At 33.9% G+C, this 15166-nt stretch overlaps 1 protein-coding gene across 2 annotated transcripts; it reads left to right on the top strand.

Moving 5' to 3' along the window:
• The first annotated feature begins 7833 nt into the window (after nucleotides 1–7833).
• On the top strand, nucleotides 7834–13204 carry LOC131011792 (2-oxoisovalerate dehydrogenase subunit alpha 2, mitochondrial-like). Of its 2 annotated transcripts, none has more exons than XM_057939633.1 (8): nucleotides 7834–8419; nucleotides 11436–11573; nucleotides 11648–11988; nucleotides 12054–12153; nucleotides 12219–12330; nucleotides 12403–12542; nucleotides 12648–12833; nucleotides 12894–13204. In XM_057939633.1, exons 1-8 carry the CDS (start codon nucleotides 8189–8191, stop codon nucleotides 13062–13064), a joined length of 1419 nt encoding a protein of 472 aa, XP_057795616.1. In that variant the 5' UTR covers nucleotides 7834–8188; the 3' UTR covers nucleotides 13065–13204. The 2 variants fall into 2 exon arrangements, with proteins under 2 accessions (XP_057795616.1, XP_057795617.1); XM_057939634.1 differs by having other exon boundaries at nucleotides 7994–8698; nucleotides 11494–11573.
• The last annotated feature ends 1962 nt before the right edge of the window (nucleotides 13205–15166 follow it).

Here is a 15166-nt window from a genome sequence, read left to right as displayed (position 1 = left end):
AATTGATGCATGAAACATAAAAAATGCAACTAAAGCAATGCAAATTACATATTTTATTGAGGGTTAAGTATCAAATAAGTCCCTAACATAGAAGCCCTTATCACATTTAGATCCATATAGTCGAAGTTGGGCCAACTAAACCCTCAAACTGCCTAATTTCAAACAATTGAGCCCTCGCCTCTAACGGTGAGTTAACACCGTCATTTTTTTTATTTTTTTATTTTTTAAAATTTGAATAGGTGGGCCCCACCCTTCCACCCCTGCATCGCCTCCCTCCCCTCCCACCCTTCCACCCCTGCATCGCAAACAAGATCTCCAATTACATTCAATTGGTGCACCCGAAGATGGAGTTCTCGTTTTCCGGCAATCTGAATCACAGGAAAATGGTGAATTCCGACGAGTTCTCGGAAACGAAATTCTTCAAGGCGTTTGTGGAGATGGCAAAAGAGGCTGTGGCTGGAATTGGGGGTAGGGTTTGCGGAGGTGGTGATTTGGGAATGTAGGGCTCCGATTGGCGGCGACCATTTTGCCGTTCAGAATTGGAGCCAGAGAGGGAAAGGCTTTGAAGAGAAAGGCATCTTCAACTTGACTAAGTGGTTGACTGAATCAAGTCGAAGAAGGGGAATGGCATGAGGGTTTGTTGTTGTTGCCTTTGTGTGTGTGTGTTGCGGAGGGTTCCCAGCGGCGACGAGGTACGGTTGTCGCTCGGTCGGAGAATGAAATAGAGAGAGGTATTGTTGGAGTGAGACGTGAGAGAGAACAGAGGGGTGGTTAGGGTCCAGAATGGCGGTGGCCATGGCCCTTGCTGTGGTCGTCGAAAAATGGGAAAAGAGGCGGTGGCTGGAATTGGGGGTAGGGTTTGCGGAGGTGGTGATGCGGGGTCAGGGTGGCTTTCACGGTGGTTCCGGGCTTTGGAGAGAGAGGGGGGGTGAAGATGCCTCAAACCGCCGCAGAGCGTGTTTCCGACGACTTTGGCGAGGAAGAAGGCGTGGATCCCACCACCACCTGCAAAAAAAAAAAAAATAGTTAACGGTGTTAACTTACCGTTAGAGGCGAGTGCCCAATTGTTCGAAATTAGGCAGTTTGAGTGTTTAGTTGGCCCAACTTCGACTATAGGGATCTAAACGTGATAAGGGCCACTATGTTAGGGACTTATTTGATACTTAACCCTTTAATTGATAACGCCAACATTTTCCTATATGTGCTCAATCAAGTTATCTTGAAGAATCTTATGAGCTTCTCCATTATGAACTTGGTCTCTATTAGTCATATAAACATACAAGCTCACAATACGTCCAATAGAGTAGTATAAAGGTTCACCATCTTTTGTTTTTACTCTTATAGATGTATTCATAAAAAAATTTGTGGGATCATAATAATTTTAGTAAGTGTCTTGTTCATCCTTCGCTATTATATTGTGCATGATACAAGCATCATAATTTGATTTTGAGGGGCGAATGACCACATTGGTCATGAGACACGATGACTTTCAAATTAATATTTTTTCCTTTGTTTTTGTCAATAGTGTGTGACCCTTAGACAAAGTCACCACACTGAATAGTCTAAGTGCTAACTTTTGTTAGAGAACCATGAGAAGTACTTCATTCGTTCTAATTTAATAGGCCACAAGGCTTGGACATAAATATTAAAAAATAAATAATTTATAATAAAAAATGAGTGATAAATAATTTTGTTGAGGTATACTCCCTCCGTCCACCAATCAACTTCCCATTTGGTGGTCGGCACGAAAACTAAGAAAGCTGAAAAAGGTGGTGCAAAAGTGGTGTAAAAGACTAAAAGGGTGTTAATATATTGTGATTACTTTTACTAATCTTTCACTAGCTATTTGACATTATTTTCATGGCTTGACTTAAAGGCTTTTTTTTATATACCCTATTTCTTTCTTCTTCTTTTTTACTCTTTTAATTAAATAAACTAAAAATTCAGAAAATAATCTGGAAATAAATAAACTAGAAAATAAATAAACTGGAAATTCGAAAATAAATAAATAAAAAAACTGAAAATTCAGAAAATAAATAAATAAATAAACTGAAAATTCAGAAAATAAATAAATAAATAAACTGAAAATTCGAAAATAAATAAATAAATAAACTGGAAATTAATAAATTGGAAATTCGAAAATAAATAAATAAATATACTGAAAATTCAGAAAATATCTCACTTCATTTAATTAACATCAAATTTGGATTAATTAGACAAGTAGACAAGTAATTGTAGAATGTAGTGGGTCCAATTGGTAAAGTGTAGTAATTTAAAAATTAGGAGGGTATATATGTCCAAAAAGCAGAGTGGGAAGTTAATTGGTGGACAAAATTTTAAAGGCAAATGGGAAGTTGATTGGTGGACGGAGGGAGTATTTGTTTAAAAAGTAGGAGAGAAAATGAAGATATTTATTTTTAAATGAATAGATAGATAATTATATGATATTTGATGGAAATAATAAATTATGTGAGGGTATTTAGTATGTATTTTTTTATTTTAGGAAGCGACTTGTTAAAATGGAGCGTTTAAATAAAAAATATGGTCTATATATTTTAGGAAGCGACCTGTGGCTGTGAGCTACCTTCCCCATTGAAGGTTGGAATTAATTTTGTTAGGTAGAAGATGAGAAATATCACTTATGGCATTCATCAATTTTATACACCTGGATATCTGAGGTTGCAGAAGGTGGTGTTAGGATTTAATGGTCCAGAGAAATTTTCTCTGCTGTTGTTCTCCAAAAAATAATTATTTACTCCCTCCATCCATTAAAAACGGTAAAACTGTTTTGGCCTTATTATAGCCAGCCATAATATGGTAAAAATTATACTCCCTTCCGTCCCGACTTTTGGTATCCAGTTGAGAATGGCACGAGTTTTAATAAAGTAATTGATGTGTTGTGAGTGGAATAAGGTTCCCACATTTTATGTGAGAGTTAAAATAATTAAAGTGGAGTAAGGGTCCCACCTACTTTTACCAAAAATAGAAATGGATACCAAAATGCGGGACGACCAAAAAAGGAAAGTTGGATACTAAAAGCTGGGACGGAGGGAGTAAAACTTATGTATTTAATTTTTTATATTTTACTAGGATTTAGTTAGTTTTATTTTTTTTTAAACATTGTAGCTATTTTTTTATATTTTTTTAAATATTAAATTGCAAAAGAAATTTTAAAAAAATTGCAATGTGTACAAAATAACAAAACTAGCAACATTCGATTTTATTTTGAACATATTATGGCCAAATAGCATCACTCCATTAAAAATATGATAATTTAATTTGGTGTACACAAATCTTAATAAAGTGATTGATAATTTCTATGTAATGGAGAAAGAGTCCTATCATTTTATGAAAAGAATTGTAGAGATTGAATTAAATGTGAGCTATAGATAATTTTTTTGTAAATAAGTATAGTATTTGTAAGAATAATTGTAAGAATAAAAAAATAAGGAAATATGTATAGTCATGTTCTAAAAAGAAAAATGTCATATTTTTAGTCAACGTCAGAAATGACAAAATTGCCATATTATTAGTGGACATAGGAGTACTAGTTAGGGGTTAATTAGAATTTAGTAAACTAAATATATATTTTTTTAATTCAATTTAGTATAATATTTCTAATTAGGATTTATTAATGTCAATAATAATAATAATAATAATAATAATAAGGTGGGGTCCGCGACGTCTAGGTTGATACGTTCATAAATCATAAATGTCAAATATTCAATGGTCCATAACTATATTTGGACATATCGAGATATAATCAGAATATTAAAATTGTTGGGTGGTATACTTGAACCAGGGAAACTACTACACCTACTAAATACGTCAGTCATCTTCTATCTACGTAAGTTTGTATTAACAAGTGATGGGTAGCATTTTTGGACACGTTAACAAATTGAGATTCTGTCGTGCGTTTCAAAATCAATAAAATAAATACTGTTTCAAAGAAATTCCAAAGTTAGGTTCAGTTCTTTCGAATCCACGTCTTGGGTCTACAAGGTCCTGAGTTTAAGTCTCACGTACAATGTTACGATTTTATTAATTACTCCCTCCGTCCCATTATTCATGACACGTATTTCTTTTTGGGCTGTCCCAACCTACATGACACATTTCCTTTTTGGAAAAAATCAGGGGGCATTTAAGCATTAATATATTCGCTAATTACTCTTAAATGAGTTTAGGGACTTGAAAATGTTTTCAAAATCTGAACCTCTCTCTCTCACGTTCCACCTGAAACCTCCACTCTCTCGTCGGCTTTCTTGGGTTCCGGCCGCCGGCCTCTCTGTGCGACGCCGGTGCCCGTCTCCCCCCTCTGCACACCGCCTTCTCCCTCCTCTGTGCGACGTCTCCACCGGCTCCCCCTCTCTGCACGACGCCTCCACCGTCTTTTCCCCCATGTCTCCACCGCCTCATCTCACCGGTGAATAGCAGCGACGAAGCAGCGGCGACGGAGTTCGAATTTTTTTTGTAGGTTTGGGATGTGTAGGTCTCGTCTTCAATAACTGAATTTCGATTTTTGTGGGTTTTGTTTTGATTTTGTTTGTGGCTTTTGTTTCGATTTTTGGTTTGTGGGTTTCGCTGGTGAATCGAGCTGGCCGACGACGAAGCCCGGCGGCGCTGGAGGACGAAGGATTTAGGGCTCCGACGCCGGTGAATTTAAATCTTGTTTTTTGGTGAATTTGGTGAATTTAGATCTTGTTTTTTGGTTTGGTAATTTGGTGAATCTGGTGACTGCTCGACGCCGGTGAATCTGGTAATTTAAATTATGAATCTGGTGACTGCTCGACGCCGGCGAGGAAAGCTTGGTGACTGCTCGACGCCGGTGAGGGCATGGCGGCAGAGCCGCTGCCGTTCCCTTTTCTGCCAAAACGAAGAAAGAGATGGAGAGAGGGAGAGAGGGAAGGGAGAGAGAGGACAGGGGAAGCACGGAGAGGGGCCGACAAGGCGGCGTTCGCCGGCGCCACCGCCGTGTACCGGTCCGGCGAAAGAGAGGGGCCGAGAGAGATGGAGTGTGTGTGAGTGTGTGACTGTGTGCGTGTGTGCTTAATTAAAATAACACTCAACATATAATTTCCTTTAATTCAACTCTCCTTAATCTCCGTGCCGGAAAGCAACGTCCCATAAATAATGGGACGGAGGGAGTAATTGTTAATCTCAGACACGATACAAATGTATTCAGAATTAATGGATAAGTGTCCAGTCTTATTGTATCGTGTCTTTATCGTATCAATACGATATGTGATAACATTGTGTCCTGTTCGTGTAACAAGTTTATTTTGTATCATATTCGTGTCTTTTTTGTATAGAACAGTAATATATAGATATATTTGTACAAAAAAATGGGACACTATTAATGGGACGGAGGGAGTATTATTTTTATTATAAAATTATTTTTTGTTGGAATTTTAGATTACGAAATAATGTTACCTTTGTGTTTGTATTCGTGCTCATGTTTGATCTTTTACCAACACGATACGGTAGACTTGCATAAATTGTCAGCCCTATATTAAATAGGACGCTAGATAATATTTTGACTGGATTTATGCCACTTCATCAAATTTTATTTGTGACCTCAAATTTAAATAGGGAAGTTTATTACTCCATCCGTCCATGAAAAAGAGTCTCATTTGGGGTTCGGCACGGGTTTTAAGAAAGTTGTTAAAGTAGTGTAAGTGGAGAGAGAAGTAAATTTATAGGGGTAGTGTTAATGACAATTCTAATTGCTTAAACCTTCATATTAATGGGTAAATATTCTAAATAAATTGCATTATTTAGCAAACAAGTTCTGCAAATTGCAAACAATTTTAGTAAATGGATAAATAAAATAAATTCAACAAATTTCAAATAAATTCGTGGCATTAAGAAATCAATTGAGCAAACAAATTCACCAAATTTCAAACAAATTCTGTAGATGGGTAAAGAAATTCAACAGATTCAGCAAATTTCAATCAAATTCAGACATTTAGGAGTTCCTCTTGGAGTTCTTCTGTGAGCTGGCGCCGATGGGGATGTTTCGCAAGGCGCCGACTTTGGTCCAATAGCGCTTGCAGCTCCGACAGAAATGGCTCTAGCAGCGCAAGATTAGATTTTTTTTTTTTGCACCAAGCTTCGCGATTTCTGATTTGGGCTGGTTTTGAGATGATGGGAAGGGCGATGGTGGCGACAACAGGTCCTCTTGCGGCTGCTGATTGCTGCGTCGCAGAGAGAGGCAGTCGGCGGCGGCATTCCTCGCCGGGGAAAAGAAGCGGCGCCGTGCTGCACGATGTCGCGCCCCTCTCTAAAATCCCGCTGCCACCGCCGCGTTCCCTTGCGCCACCTACTTAGGCCATCAATGGTCACTGACTCAGGCCATAAGGAGGGGCAAACTCACCGGAGAGAGGCGGCGCAATTGTGAGAGAAAATTAGGGTTCCGAAGAAATGAAAGAAAGTGAAATGTGTTGCGTTTGAGGAAGAGTTTTAATTAAGAAAATAGATAAGAATTTAATTAAAGAAGTAAGTAGGTTGTTTATTAGTTGTTGTGATGGGTCCATGAATGACAAATAAAGTAAGTGCTCGTTTGGTTCAAGTAGAGGAAAGGAAAGTGAATGAAATCAAATAAAGGAGTAGAATGGTAACAATAACCATTATTTTTACTGAGTGTTTGGTTTAACAATGGAAATGAATCCTTAGTAAGAGATTCACTTTCTTTTGTTTTCTCTTTATTTTGAGGGATAACAAATTGGGTGATTGAGTTACTCTCAAGTAAGGGTAATGATTATCTCATTACCCAAACCAAACAACAAGTAATGGATTCAATTACTTGATTTCCTTTCCAACCTCTAAAAACATCCAACCAAACGTGGGCTAAATATGAAAGTCAAAGAACGGTAAAATTGTATAAAAAGTGAAACAAGACTCTTTTTTGTGATAAAAAAAAGAGAAGAAACATGACTCTTTTTCGTGGACGGCGGGGGCTCCCAACTAACATATGCTGCAAATACTCTTAATTACCCTAAGTATACCATGAATGTGACGCGTAATTTAAAGTTTTTAGTAGCTGAAATATAGGAAGTAGCCAAATATGTGTTTTTTATTTGTAGTTTGGTAATAGTATAGTCAATTATGTATTAATTCTTGCCAACTAACTCAACCACAGCACTTTGGATATGATTGGAAGAGGCAAAAATGGATTGGCATTTCTAGATGATACCAATTCGAAACTATTGTTTTGGTAGAAGATCAGAGTGACACGTGAAATGGTGATGGGATTGATCTATCTCTATCCCCAACTTTGTCCAATTCTCTACCCACCTTTCCGTAGTGTGTGCTTCTCATCTTTATCAATACAACCAAAATTAAGATCCACATCCACCACATTTTGACAATAAAGCGCACAGTTTATTGATAAGACACTTGTGTTCCAATTAATAGGTAGGAAGTTCGAGCTACCCTAGAAACTAGAGTGTGAGTGTGTTTTTTTTTTTCTTTGGTGGTAACAAATTTTTTTAAAATACAACCAAAATTAAGTTCCTTAATCTTTTTGCTTTAGTTTTTCCTTTGTATAGTGGTAGGGTGAATATTATTGAGTTAAAATATCTCAAGTTTGAATTTCATCTTTGTCCCCTAAGCCCGAGCACATGCGATTTTTTTTTTTTTTTGGGTATTTCCATAATATTGCACTAGCTTATGTTAGTTTCCCAAGATATTTAAAAAAGAAAAGACAAAAAAAAGAATGCGACGCATAAAAAGTCACCGAAAAATGGCAATAATGCGAGAAAACGTAGGGCAGTTGAACTCCTCATAGCCCTCCAAATAGAAGCTTACTTTCTGATTTCCCCTCTTTCCTATATTTATTTATTTATAATTAATTTTTTGCACCCTATTTATTTATAATTACTTTAAGCGTCAAATAATCCGTGTCCCATATTCAACAATTATTAATCACATCGAACATCACATGTAAATGTAACTCATTTATTTATTTATTTATTTAAAGAGGGGAGGATAGGCTAGCCATTTCGGTAGAGTTTGGCGCGCACACACACTTCTCTCTCTCCATTAAATTCAAGTCCAACAAATACTTTGTTTCTCCTAGACAGCACTGTGCATTGAATTTATTATACATACGGTACAGGGTCCTATATCACATGTTATAACTTATATAACACACACACACACACACACACTAGTGAGATTCTTGGAAAATATGGGGTCATGGTTTGGAAGATCAAGAAGCATCCCATATTTGCTCAAGAGAAACATTTCTTCCTTTGACAAGAGGTGTTCATCAACTCATTCTTTCTTACTTGCAAATTCTTCTTACAAAAGCCCTCATGGATTCTCTATTTTGTCGTTCCGCCGGTCGGAATCCGCCATGGCCGGAAAACAAGCTCAAGCTGTAGCTTACACCGATGATGATGTTGATGATGAAAACCAGGTAACTAATTTGTGTCATTTCTTGCTCATCCATCAATTTGTGCATGCAGTCTTTTGTTTAATCACGTTTTGATCAATAGAATTTCAATTCGAGAAAAATTCAGAAAAATCAAAATTAAGTTTGTGTATTTATAGACTAATATTCCATTATTGGTGGCTTTGATTGAATATTGGGGCCAAAAAATGTATATCCATAAACGGAGAAGCAATAAAGAAATAATAGGGGGGTCCATTACGAAAAGAAGGAAAATAGATGGAAGAAATCAAAATGAGCATTGCGGTAATTATCTCTTTATTGGCAGCAAGATACCCAAATCATAACATGTATTATGACAAATACGTGTTCCCCATAAATTGTTTTCTACCTCAATTCCAAAAAAAATGTGATTCATAAATGTTTTTGTATCTGTCAGTTTCGAATTGTCATTTTCTTTGAAGTGCTTGTAAACATTTTCTTCCAAGTGTCTGCATAGATGCAGAAAAATCTCTGTGATCTTGTTTTTAAGGTCTTTATTACTGTAATTAGCTTTCATATTTATTTATTGCGATTACATTACAAACTTGGATTTTGTTAAGGTCCACATCTGCATCTGCTAACAAGTTCTGCCTCATTATAATTAGTACGGCCCCTTAATTACATAAGATAGCAAAAATAATAATTAAAACAATATTGTAGGATTGAAGTGTGAATTGTGGGGGAAAAAATAGGCATTTTGAAATCTGAAGTACTATAAAAAAAATGACTGTAAAAAGTAGTCGTTAAAATTGTAATTTTATATGGAGTACTATATAGATATAGACTGATGTGATGTTACATTTTTTGCTAGGAAGAAAATACTATAAAGTTGAGAAAACCAAAATATAAAAGAAAATATATAAAATAAAATCAGATCAAAAGATAAAAGATAGTAATATGCAAAAATAGTCAGGGAGAGAAAAAAATAATAGTTTGAGACTTCCAAGTTCCAACTCCTATAAAAAACCTGAATTTGCCGCTTGATTCAGCTCTCGGAAAAAATAGGCATTTTTCACTGAAAAAGAAAAAAACTACCTACATTTTGAATTTGACCGAAAATTTATTACCGGTGCAACTATTGTTTCATATAATACATAGATATAGAATTGAGCGAACGTGCTGAAATTTAAGGAACTGGAAACAAATCGGTCTTCCAATTGCGATAAAAACTAGTAAAAAAATACTTATGTTACTATTATACAAGTTAATTTTTTTTAAGGTAAAAGACTGTCATTATACAAAGTTAAACATTTGTACATGTGTTATTGATTACAATTACATTGAATAAATATTTTGCATTTTTTGTAGACAATGACTCTTAGTACTCTAATACTCCATCCGTCCACGAATGAGTACCCATTTAGGGTGCGTTCTCTTTGGTTGTAAACTTATCATGAAAAAATGAAGAATAAACAAAATTTCACCCTTTAAATCCTTCCTTTCTTTTCCCACATTTCCTATTTGACCCTTACTCATTCATCATTTACACTACAAAGGAGGGATAATAAGAGGTAAATCGTGCGTTGAATCAATGATATTTCTATCCTACAAAATTGTTTACTACAATTCAAACAAACAAATAGTTCTATCAGTTTTTATATATTACTGGACCCATAGGTATAAAAATATTACTAAGAAATTTGAGTCATGTAGCATCATTCCTTGTTGAGATATGCAGATAAATAAATTATAAGTTAGAACTAAATTTATGTTCTCATGTATAATTTCCTTGTTTTATTTATTTAATTATGTTAGGAATGATTTATACACAACTACCTATATATTTTACGAAGTTTATACTTGCACGTGATTTGTCATGTTTCTTTCTCTTTTTTCTTTGCTTTTTTTCCGGATGAGTATTGACTATTGAAGGCCTTTCTTTCTGTATATTATGATTAGTTTTGAAAAGAAAAAGGTGCGTTAAAATATGTAGCTTACTAGTTAGATATTAATCTTTAAAATATACTATGCTGATGGATGATGATTAAATATTTTATCTAATCTAACATTTATAGCACAAATACTTGCAAAATCTTTTATTTTCTTTTAAATTTTATATACCATATTTTTTATTTTTTCTAACTAAAACATCATTAACCAACCAACTGAGATCTAACCAGCCTCTTCAGCTATTAAAAAAGTTGTTAATATTATTATTCCATATTTTCCTCCGAAATGATAAATTATGACAACATCTCTGGTTACTAGTATTTTTAGCGCGTTCGTTTTCTTAAAAGATTGGGATTATGGTATTTAAGTTATAATGTAGCTGGAAATTAATTTGTGGGTTATATAGGTAAAATAATAAAATTATTATTATTTTTGTTACTCTTTTTAAATAGATCACACCCATCATTGAAAAATTGACATGCATTTTAATTTTGATTATATTTTGTTGGGCTTCAAACTCACCAACTGCATGCCCAATAAGAAAATGAAAGATCTGCACTGGCCCATCCACGATCACCCAAGAAAAGGGACAGAAACGTGAAAGTATATTACTCCCTCCATCCCCCACCAATCTTGATGTAAATCTTTTCGGCCCGAGAATTAAGGAGTCGAAGATTAGTGTTTTAAGTGTATAGATAATAAAGTAGAAAAGTGTAATTAACAACTCTTATTTTTTGGCTAATTCTTATTATATTTAGAATTGCATCAAGATTCGTGGGATTGGAACGAGAGTATATACTATACAGTATAAGACTGCATTTGGGCCCATTTGCTAGAAAATTGTCAATTTTTAATCGTGAAAATGAGCCTTTTCAAATTGTGGGCAATTCTTTGTTATGTTTAGTCCAGTATGAACAGCGATTGAAGAGCCATCAACATTACACAATTTTAAATTAGAATCTTATGTTGAATAGACAACGATTTACAATGTTAAGCGTTGCTTATTACCAAATGGCAAAGATGAGATGGTGATTAGTGATAGTTAAATATGATTTGATGCATTGATCATATTATGTAGATGTAGATATATAACAGTGAAAAAATTGAGCAGAGCATAGAGTTTCCTGGTGGAAGGGTTGGTTTGACTACTCAAATGAAATTCATTTCAGAAGCCACTGAGAACAGAGTTGCCTGTTATCGCGTTCTCGACGATCATGGCTATCCCATTGCAGGCACTACATTTGACCAGGCATGTAATCATGTATGTATATAATGCAGTTACAAGAGTTGTGACAATAACAAGTTACTGCATTTCTTGTTTAGGTGGATGAAGAAACGGCAGTGAGGATGTACAAAAGCATGGCGAGCCTTGAAATAATGGATAGCATCTTCTATGAAGCGCAACGACAAGGGCGGGTGTCGTTCTACTTGACCTCAACAGGGGAGGAGGGCATCAGCGTTGCGACAGCTGCTGCTCTCTCGCCCCACGACATTATATTACCACAGTATCGTGAGGCTGGAATCCTGTTGTGGCGCGGTTTCACCATCCAAGACTTCGCCAACCAGTGCTTTGGGAATGAAGATGATCATGGGAAAGGAAGGCAGATGCCGGTGCATTATGGCTCCAACCACCTCAATTTCTTCACTGTTTCATCACCTATCGCGTAAGTCTTCCTCTTGCCTCATCACAATCACAACCACGTCGTTTTGATGTGATGTTGTATGGCAGGACGCAGCTGCCTCAAGCTGCAGGCGTTGCTTACTCTCTCAAGATGGACGGCAAGGATGCGTGCGCGGTTGCTTTCACGGGGGATGGTGCCACCAGTGAGGTAATTACTTATTTTATTACCAACTCACAGCTCTACACTCTATATTGACATGTTTGTGGTGGCAGGGAGATTTTCATGCTGCTATGAATTTTGCAGCAGTGATGGAAGCCCCTGTGTTGTTCATATGCCGCAACAATGGATGGGCTATAAGCACACCTATTTCACAGCAGTTTAGAAGTAACACACATACTACTATTTTCTAGTATTTCATATTTCATTCACACATGACAAAACTATGAATTATGGCAGGCGATGGTGTTGTTGTGAAGGGGCAGGCGTATGGAATTCGAAGCATTCGCGTGGACGGGAACGATGCTCTCGCTGTTTATAACGCCATTCGTGCAGCTCGGGAGATGGTCGTCCGCGAACAGAAGCCGGTGCTAGTCGAGGTATATAACCACATTATCATTGTCAATCGCGATCTTTAAATTTCTTTATCTACTTATGTAATTTATTAAAAAATATGTGAATTGACAAGTAGAGCAACGTGTTAGGCACTTACATATCGAGTAGGGCACCACTCGACATCGGACGATTCCACAAAATACCGATCACTGAAGGAGATTGAGGAGTGGAGAAGAAGCAGAAATCCAGTGACAAGATTCAGAAAGTGGGTTGAAAGTAAGTGTTGGTGGTCAGACGAGGAAGAAGCCCAGCTTCGTGGGACCCTCCGGAAGCAGGTATGATATACACTACTTTCTTCCTCGTCTGAATATATATAAATCTTGAATTGAATTTAGGTGTTGAAAGCCATTCAAATCGCGGAGAAAATCAAGAAACCGTGTCTTGAAGATCTGTTCAGCGATGTGTACGAGCAGGTGCCGTCAAATCTGCGACAACAGGAGAAATCTCTCAGACAAACCATCAACAAACACCCACAAGATTTCCCATCTGATGTGCCTCTTCATTAACTCTTGTAAATTCATTTCACCAACATTCTCTATTATATGCACAATGTGCAAATATAAATAACCCACTATCACTATTGGAATATCGTCACAACTCATGTCTTCATTTCGAGGTATATAAATATAACTAATTAAGGACCAAACTAAAACTGTAGCCATTTATTTATTTAGTGGATAGGATAGCCAAATTCCCTTTCATATCCATTGTTTCTCGATGGTTTCATGCATTTCAAATTTGTGATTTTTTTCAAGGATCTATTAAAGAAGAATGATGAAGAAGTTTGAAAAAAAAGAATGATCAAGAAAAATAAAACTAGTTGAGCTTGTTTGGTACGACTTATTAGGGTGTATAATATATCTATGACACCTATATCTTGTTTGGTTAAAAGTAATATGAACTACACGACCTTTTTCTAAATTAAAAGTTTAAAAATATTATACTGATTTAAGGGATTCTATATACCACTTACAGAAATGGTATAAGTAATACAAATCTTAATTATAACTATTATTCATTTTATATAATCTTAATATATCATACTAAATAACATATTCCGTATTATATTTTACAAATATTTTTATACATTATACCAAATATAATATCAAATATGATAGAAAAAATATCTTAATCAAATCGTATCACATCTTATCTCTTATCGCGTAATCGGTAGTATATAATAAAATAGCGAAAAACTATATTTTCAAAAAGTGACTACCATAAAAAGTAAAAATCAAAAAGTAGATTGGGGTGTAGTTGAGCCAAACCGAATATTATCAAATTAAAATTGAAACTTTATTTATTCAATATATGGATGTAAACTCACAAGCTTATTGAAGTTTAATTGAGTTCAAATAATTTTTTAAAACTTGAATTTACATTGATAATATTAATAATTTTCTTTTTAAAACAAATATCATCCACAATAATATAATTATAAAATTGATTAAATTTTATAAAAATAAATTAATTAGAGAGTAGATATAACTAATTATGTATACAAATATAAATTGTATTTAATCATTAATTTTATATTTTTTAATTTATATTTATATAACGAGCTTGCTTATGAATTAAGATGCAATTTTGTCTGATTGATTTAGCAAACGAGTTTAATTTTATTAAATAAGTTCAAATAAATTTTATTAAAAAAATCCAAATAGCGTGAGTCACTTACCGTTTTCACAATTACTAGCATTTGGATCCCGTGCAATGTATGGGAAAATATTTTTAATTTTTGTATTTATATAAAATTAATACTAATTCAATTATTATACATATAAATATAATAAAAAATTAATTCTAATTGGATATATTTAGATTGAAAAAATAAAAAAGAATTCACAATTATAAAATTTGATATTATGGAGAAAAAAACAAAACAAAAAAAATAAGTTAATAAAATTTAAAATAAAATACTAATTAAAAATAATTAAAATATATTTTTATTCAAAAAAGATGAGAGAGTAGAGAGAAATTTATAAAACTTTAATGTTTAAACAAATTTAATTTTTATATTTTAAGTCAAATATTTTCATAAAATATATCATATTAAAACTCTTATCGTGATCTTTAATTTGATATGCATATTAAATAATTAATAGAATTTCACAATTTAGGAAAGAAATGTAACAACAAATAAGAAGTTAATTAAAGAAAATAAAAATATATAGTTTAAACATAAACCTTCAATTTTATTATAACTACAAAATTGCCACTCAATTATGAAATCAATTTGAAATTCAAATTGGAAACTCTTTTTAATTTTTGTATTTATATAAAATTAATACTAATTCAATTAATATACATATAAATATAATAAAAAATTAATTCTAATTGGATATATTTAGATTGAAAAAATAAAAAAGAATTCACAATTATAAAATTTGATATTATGGAAAAAAAAACAAAACAAAAAAATAAGTTAATAAAATTTAAAATAAAATACTAATTAAAAATAATTAAAATATATTTTTATTCAAAAAAGATGAGAGAGTAGAGAGAAATTTATAAAACTTTAATGTTTAAACAAATTTAATTTTTATATTTTAAATCAAATATTTTCATAAAATATATCATATTAAAACTCTTATCGTGATCTTTAATT

This window comes from Salvia miltiorrhiza, chromosome 2 (assembly GCF_028751815.1).
Source record: "Salvia miltiorrhiza cultivar Shanhuang (shh) chromosome 2, IMPLAD_Smil_shh, whole genome shotgun sequence".
Taxonomy (NCBI): domain Eukaryota; kingdom Viridiplantae; phylum Streptophyta; class Magnoliopsida; order Lamiales; family Lamiaceae; genus Salvia; species Salvia miltiorrhiza.
Note: the sequence above shows the minus strand (reverse complement) of the source record. Positions and strands in the feature narration are given on the sequence as shown.